This window comes from Megascapheus bottae, chromosome 1 (assembly GCF_031878675.1).
Source record: "Megascapheus bottae isolate mThoBot1 chromosome 1, mThoBot2.hap1, whole genome shotgun sequence".
Classification (NCBI taxonomy): Eukaryota; Metazoa; Chordata; class Mammalia; order Rodentia; family Geomyidae; genus Megascapheus; species Megascapheus bottae.
The window spans coordinates 77,607,134-77,614,710 of NC_143509.1; the positions used below are offsets into that span (position 1 = coordinate 77,607,134).

At 40.2% G+C, this 7,577-nt stretch overlaps 1 protein-coding gene across 1 annotated transcript; it reads left to right on the forward strand.

Annotated features, from left to right (window-relative positions):
* The first annotated feature begins 2,444 nt into the window (after positions 1–2,444).
* LOC150069505 (endogenous retrovirus group K member 6 Pro protein-like) lies at positions 2,445–3,936 on the forward strand. Its single transcript, XM_090331105.1, has 2 exons — positions 2,445–2,889; positions 3,839–3,936. The coding sequence occupies exons 1-2, from the start codon at positions 2,445–2,447 to the stop codon at positions 3,934–3,936; spliced, it is 543 nt and encodes a 180-aa protein (XP_090187231.1).
* The last annotated feature ends 3,641 nt before the right edge of the window (positions 3,937–7,577 follow it).

Genomic DNA, 7,577 nt, shown 5'->3' on the forward strand with positions numbered 1-7,577 from the left:
GCAGCTAATAAAAAAATTAAAAAAAATTAACAGATTATTCCCAGATTACCTCCAAAGTGCAGGTCACTTCGGGCATGGTAGGGAGGAACCTTGTGGAGGGCGAGGCAATAATTATTCCCAGATCACCTCCGAAGCGCAAGTCACTTCGGGCATGGTAGGGAGGAACCTTGCGGAGGGTGAGGCAATGTCCCAGGTAGGGAGGCCAGAGCAGTGTAAGGACGAGGATATTTTAGAATAGAACCAAATGGGTTCAGACCGGAATGACTGCGAATGTGTGTGTGAAAGAATTTTAGAATAGAACCAAATGGGTCCAGACTGGAACGACTGCAAATGTGTGTGTGAAAGAAGTTTAGAATAGAACCAAATGGGTTCAGACTGGAACGACCACGAATGTGTGTATGAAAGGGAACGAATGTGTGTAAAGAGATTTTAGAATAGAACCGAATGGGTTCAGACTGGAACGACCACGAATGTATGTGTGAAAGGAATTTTGATAAAAAATAAATTCAAAAAAAATTCAAAAAAAGCCGGAATAATTGGTTCAGATGTTTCTAAGAACCGAATGGTTAGAGTTATAAAAGATTTACTTAAAGCTAATGGTACTGCAGTAAAAGAAACCACGGTTGAGGCTTATGTGGATATGATAGCAATAGTAAGTCCTTGGTTTTTAAAGGAAGGACTTCTTAATGTACCACAATGGGATTTACATAAATTAGATTTGGAGAAAGTGCTGAAACAGGGAGACCTCCCCCGAGGAACATTTACTATGTGGCAACTTATTCGGGAATGCTTACTTTAGTCCAAAGAACCAGTTAAAAAACAGGTGAAAAGAAGCGCAGAGACGCTTGAAGGAATATTCTAGAGAGAATCCAGTAAGCAGGAGGAGGAAGAATTAAATGGTAGTGATTTAGAAAGCCTGTGCTCAGGTGCAGAATTACAAAATAAGGAGCTACGGCCCATAGTTCAGCCATCTGCGCCTCAGTGGGAGGAGCCAACAGCCAGCCTCACCCAATCCATCTGCAAGTTAGCTAAAAGAGTAGAAGCATTAGAAATGGGGGATGGATGGGATTTTCCAGTGTTTGAGGATCAAAATCAGGTGAGATTTCATCAACCAATAGATTTTAAAACCGTTAAGCAGCTAAAGGAGTCTGTTCTGGCTTATGGACCCCAAGCGCCTTTCACTATTAGTATGTTAGACTCATTGGTAAATTTAAATTTAGTTCCCGATGATTGGAAAAAATTATGTAAGGCAGGGCTGAGTGGAGGACAATATTTGATTTGGAAGACTGGCTGGCAAGAGTTATCTTTAGAAATGGCACGTAGAAATGCTGCGGCTGGTTTCCCACAAAGAAATATTGAGATGCTTACAGGTGAGGGTCAGTATGCCACTTACAGGTAAGGGTCAGTATGCCTCGTTAGAGGCACAGCTCCAGTATGAACCAGGAACATATGAGCAGATTGCTACTGCAGCTACAGAGCATGGAAGACTTTACAAGGTTCTGGTGATTTACAAGGTAATCTCTCAAAGGTTCTTCAGGGATCTAATGAGCCTTATGCAGATTTTGTAGATAGACTCATTCAAACAGCCACTCATGTCTTTGGTGACGCTGACACTGCGATGCCATTAACACTTCGGCTGGCATTTGAAAATGCAAACAAATGGTGTCAAGCTGCCATAAGACCATGGAAAGGGAAAAGGATTTATCAGTTTACATAAAAGTCTGCAGAGACATTAATGATGCAGTGGTCACAGGACAGGTGTTTGCAGCAGCCATGAGGGGTGTATCTCCCTTGGGCCCTGCAGGGGGAGCTAGACAAAAAACTTGTTTTCACTGGGGCCAATTAGGACATTTTGAGAAGCAATGTCCTAATAAGGTGCTCCAAAGAGCTTCGGTGCTGAAGACAGGAAAGTCCCCAATGCAAGGGATCTGTTCAAAGTGTAGAAGGGGAAAACATTGGGTAAATAAGTGTAGGCCTGTCACTGATATTGATGAGAACCTGGTAAATAGGTCCAAGTCAAAAAATGGAAGGCGGGGCCCTTTGCCTCGGGGCCCACAAATGTACAGGGCTATGAAGATGCGAGTACGCTGTACTCCAGGCATAATCCAGACCATTCCTCGTCACAATCCTTTCTTTCCATTGACTCCCTCATCAGAGGAACCTCAGGCAGCGCAGTATTGGACCTCTGGTCTACCTCCCGACTCATATTAACACCTGAGATGGGAGTTCAATTAATTCCCTCAGGGGTGTCAGGACCTCTCCCTCCAAATTCAGTAGGCTTGCTTCTTGGATGTAGTTCACCTATTCTTTCTGGCCTTCATATCTTTCCAGAGGTTATAGATCATGATTATGCAGGTGAAATTAAAATTATGGTGAGTTCTCCCCGTGGTATCTCAGTCATCAGTCCAGGAGATAGAATAGCCTAATTAATCTTATTTCCAGGTATGAATATGCCTCAAAACAGAGAATCCAAGGGATTTGGGTCAACTGGGAAAGAACAAATGGTTTGTTGGGCGCAGGATTGTTCAAAAAGGTCTCTGCTCAAATTACTTGTGCAAGGAATGACCATTGAAGGTCTCCTTGATACTGGAACAGACATATCCATTATCGATGCTCAACATTGGCCTAAGCAATGGCCTCTTCAGAAGGCTGATTGCACGTTGAGAGGGTTAGGATTTTCACAAAGTCCTGATCGGAGTGCTCAAGTTTTATCCTGGCAGGATGAGGAGGGACATAAAGGCACTTTCCAGCCTTATGTGTTGGCATCATTGTCTATCATGTTATGGGGCAGAGATATATTTCAGCAAATGGGAGTACATCTTACCACAAAACCTGTCAAGGAAAACAAAGAATACTGGATGGTAAAACCTGAATCAGGATATTACCCAGGTAAGAGGGCTTGGACAATGATGCATAAACAGGGTTACCTGGAAGGGAAAGGTCTGGGAAAACATCTTCAAGGAAATCCTCAGCCTCTGTTTATAACCCCCAAAAAAGACCGCTATGGAGTTGGTTATCCTTTTTATTAAGGGCCACTGAAATCACCGTTAAAAATAACATGGAAATCTGATAATCCTATTTGGGTCCCTCAGTGGCCCTTGTCAAAAAAAAAACTCCAAGCGGCCCAAAAGTTAGTACAAGAATACTTGCAAGCTGGCCACATTGAGCCTTCTACTTCTCCTTGGAATTCCCCTATTTTTGTAATAGAAAAGAAATCTGGAAAATGGCGACTTCTTCATGATTTGAGGGTTATTAATAATTCTATGCAACTTATGGGTTCCACGCAACCTGGCCTCCCTAATCCTGTAGCTACTCCAAAGGGATATCAAATTATTACTATTGATATTAAGGATTGTTTTTTTTTCTATTCCATTACATCCTAAGGGTGTTTCAAGGTTTGCTTTTTCAGTACCCTCTATAAATAATGAAAGTCCTTGTCAAAGATTTCAATGGAAAGTCCTACCTCAGGGTATGGCTAACAGCCCTACAATCTGTCGGGTGTATATTGATGCAGCTATTAAGCCCCTTAGAGAAAGTTATCCTGATGTAATAGTAATACATTATATGGATGATATTTTATTAGCACACCCTAATTTAAATTTACTTTTACAACTTTTTGGCTTAATGTCGGATATGTTAAAGAGTCATGAACTCCATATAGCTGAGGAAAAGGTACAATTGGGTTCTTCCATTTTGTATTTGGGATATCAAATTATGGATACATGTATTAAGCCACAAAAAGTTCAGATTGCTAAAGATAAATTGATTACTTTAAATGATTTTCAACATCTCTTAGGGGATATTAATTGGCTACAACCCTCTTTGGGTCTATCTACAGGACAACTTAAACCTTTATTTGAGATATTACAAGGGGATCCTGATCGCTTATCTCCTAGGGAGCTTACTCTGGAAGGAAAAAAGCCTTGCTTCTTGTAGAAAAAGCTACAGAAACAGCTCATTGTGATCGTATTGACTATTCTAAAGAGCTCATGTTTATTGTGATCTCTTCTGCTTATACACCTACTGGAGTTTTTTGGCAAGAGGGCCCTCTTTTGTGGGTCCATTTCTCAATTTCTCCAAAGAAAATTATTATTCCTTATCCATCTATGATAGCTGAATTAATTATGCAAGCCCTTACTACCTCCCTTAATGTTTTTGGAGTTCATCCTTGTAAAATTATCACCCCTTATACATCTCAACAATTGGAATATTTAATTGGAAATACCAATGAATGGGCTATTATACGATGCTCTACTCAAGCCTACTTTGATAATCATCCTCCTAAATCTAGTTTGTTATCATTCTGTTTAAAACATCCCATTATATTTCCCACTATAGTTAAAAAGGATCCCATTCCAAATGTCTTGACAGTATTTACAGATGGATTTTCTCTTGGCATTGCTGCTGTAGTTACTAGGAATACAGTATTTACACATATTACCCATCATAAGTCTGCTCAGTTAGTAGAACTGGAGGCTATCATTATAGTCTTAAAATGTTATCCTTATGTTCCTTTAAATATTTTTTCTGATAGCTTGTATGTTGTTCAACTTTTTCCTTCTCTGGAAACTGCTGCACCTATCTTACAACAAACCTCCGCTTTTTCTATGTTTTTCCAAATTCAGAAAATTTTGTGGAAACGTAGTGATCCTGTTTTTATTGGGCATCTACGAGCTCATACAGGATTGCCAGGTCCATTAAGTAAGGGAAATCAATTGGCTGATTTGGCTACGAAAACTATTTTCATTTTTTCAGTAGTGGAACAGGCTACTCGTTTTCATTCTCAATTCCATGTTAATAGTATGACTCTTAAACAGCACTTTAACATTACAAAGGAGCAAGCCCGAATGATTGTTAGACAATGTCAAACGTGTGCTCCTTTCCTTCCAGTGCCTCATTTGGGTATAAATCCAAAAGGTTTACAACCCAATCACATTTGGCAAATGGATGTTACTCATGTGCCTAGCTTTGGTACTCTACAGTATGTGCATGTGTCTATTGATACCTGTTCTGGATTCATATTTGCTTCCTCTGATACTGGAGAAAAGGTTAAGGATGTCATATCTCACGTGCTGCATGCATGTATATCCATGGGCATGCCTAAAAGTATAAAAACAGATAATGGTCCAGCATATACATCTGCTTCCTTTGCTCAGTTTTGTACAACTTTAAATATTGTTCATAAAACAGGTATTCCTTATAATCTCAAGGACAAGGGATAGTAGAGCGTGCACATCAGACATTAAAATTATTACTTTTAAAACAGAAAGGGGGAGATTGGAAGACTCCTAAGGATAGACTTGCTATAGCTCTTTTTACTTTAAACTTTGTAACTCTTGATGCTGAAGGGCGTTCTACAGGAGATAGACATTTTAATCCTTCTAGAAGTCATAAACCTTTAGTACTCTGGAAAGATATTCTTTCTGGAAACTGGAAAGGACCAGACCCTGTCCTCATGTGGGGATGAGGAAGTGTTTGTGTTTTTCCACAGGATGCTGACAGTCCCATTTGGGTGCCGGAGAGACTGATACGTCAGACGGTGGAGACTGCTCGGAAGCACGTCGGTCAAGATGAAGACTTCTACGAGTGCGGTTCCCCGAGTGAATCCATGTGGCAATGATGACCTTATCAACGTCGCTGAAGATCATGCTGCTGGGACTTGAACAATCTTGGCCACTTCCTCTCACCAATACTTCTTCAATATTTCTAATTCTTCTATTGCTTGGCTATGATACAGTTTGCTTATGTGATAGTCTTTGTTTTTCTATTGGTTTCAATCTCTAATTATTAATAATGTTCTAGTTAATGTTGGAATGCTTCCCTGTTTTCTCTGGCTATTGTAGTCAGAGCCCCTCAGTATATACCAGTGTCTGTACAGGCGGAGACGAATGCTTTCCCGCTCATCAGTAAAAGAGACTTTGGTATTTTCCTGACCGTGATGGTGGCCATTGCCACATCTGTAGATGCCATTACTGCTGTGAGGATTGCCCTTGCCACTGCAGTTTCTACAGAGAATGAATACTGTGTTGTAGATCTCAGAAGCCATTGATCATTGATTGAGAACTGGGATTGTTATGCTTGATCAATGAATTGATTTATTGCGAGAACAATTGAATATTCTGGAGCAGGTGATCAGCACCTTTTGTGTAGCTGCTTGCTCCAGATTTTGCTTGATGGAAATGCTGTATAACATTATCAGTTGAGTGATTAATCTGTCTAATGTTTAGTTTGATAACTTGAAGATTTCTCTATGTACACAAATAATTATTGTTAATCAGATACATGTTGAATTTTAAATGATTATAGGACTTGATCAAAGATGGGCAGGATTGATCAGTTTGGATGCGCTATAATTGTAATATGTCTGATATTGGTTGCCTAAAATAATACAAAGTCAACACAGAAAGTGAATGCTAATGCGTCAGGCGTTTGCTCCCATGGAAATAGGTGCATCCCCTCAAGTTTGGTTTGCTTAAATAGACGGCTGGTAGTCAAAGACGGGAAAGTCCCAGCTATTAGCCTATCAACCTAAGACAGGAGCCAAGTAAAAAGGACTTGGTGATCCCATGATGGGTAAGAAGACTAATGAGCTTGGAGACACCTAAGGCAGGCACAGCTGATCTAATATGGTGGTAGCCCCACATATCCTAAGTTTTGTCTTTTTTAAGATAAAAAGGGGGAGATGCCATGTCTAATAACTTTCTGCTGAGGCTTGTAGTAGAGATAAAACATGTGGATCTCTTTGTCCTGTCCATCTTGTATACTGATAGGCTCCCTCACCCAATATAAGGAGGAGGGATTTACGGAATAAGAGAGAGATCTTCCTGCCTTGATGAAGCTGTGAGGTCTCTGTTCGTGCTCCGGGGTAAGAAGGCTGGGTGCGGAAGGACATTGAGCCCCTTCCTCTTATGGCTTGGCCTGGTCGGGTGTGTTTTTCCCCATCCCCCTACTAGTAGAGAGGGACCAGGACCAGGGACGAAGGACCCCGACACATTACCTCTCTTGCTTATGCAGAAACACATGGGCTCTTCATTTCCTTGAAAGGAAAGTCTCAACTTATTTTTATTCAAATCCATGTGACTCTCAAAAGACAGAGGAATAGTTACAGTCTGAGAAAGGAATTGGAGTAGTTTGAAGCATTCCTTCACAAAGTTTCACAAAGCGTCAGCTGCTTCTTTAACTTTGGACTCCTTGTAAAGAGTTGTCTCTAACAGCCAGACATTTGTCAAAAATAACTTGTTAGCTGAGATGTAATTGTCAAGAATCCTAAGTATCTGAAACCATAATAGAATGTATTTGAGTGAGAAAGATTAATTTTTTTTAGATTTCTTTTTTTTATTGTAATTAGTAAAAGGATTACATGATATTTGCCAGATAGAAGGTGCATTAATTCACATACATTGATACCCTTTCACATGTCTTGGTACCCAGATTAATTCTAGAAAAAATCACATATACTCAAATTTACCTTTCCAAAAATTCCTTTTTCTTCCCTTCCATCACCAGGGCGAGTGATAAGAGAAAAAAAAAACAAAACAATATCCTCCCACTGCCTCTAGTTTCTTCCACAAGTGTGT

Excerpts from the sequence above, each read along its gene's own strand:
- LOC150069505 (XM_090331105.1), top strand. The coding sequence starts at position 2,445 with ATGAATATGCCTCAAAACAGAGAATCCAAGGGATTTGGGTCAACTGGG. Across the intron at positions 2,890-3,838 it reads TGAATCAGGATATTACCCAG|GACAACTTAAACCTTTATTT; the intron begins GTAAGAGGGCTT and ends GTCTATCTACAG.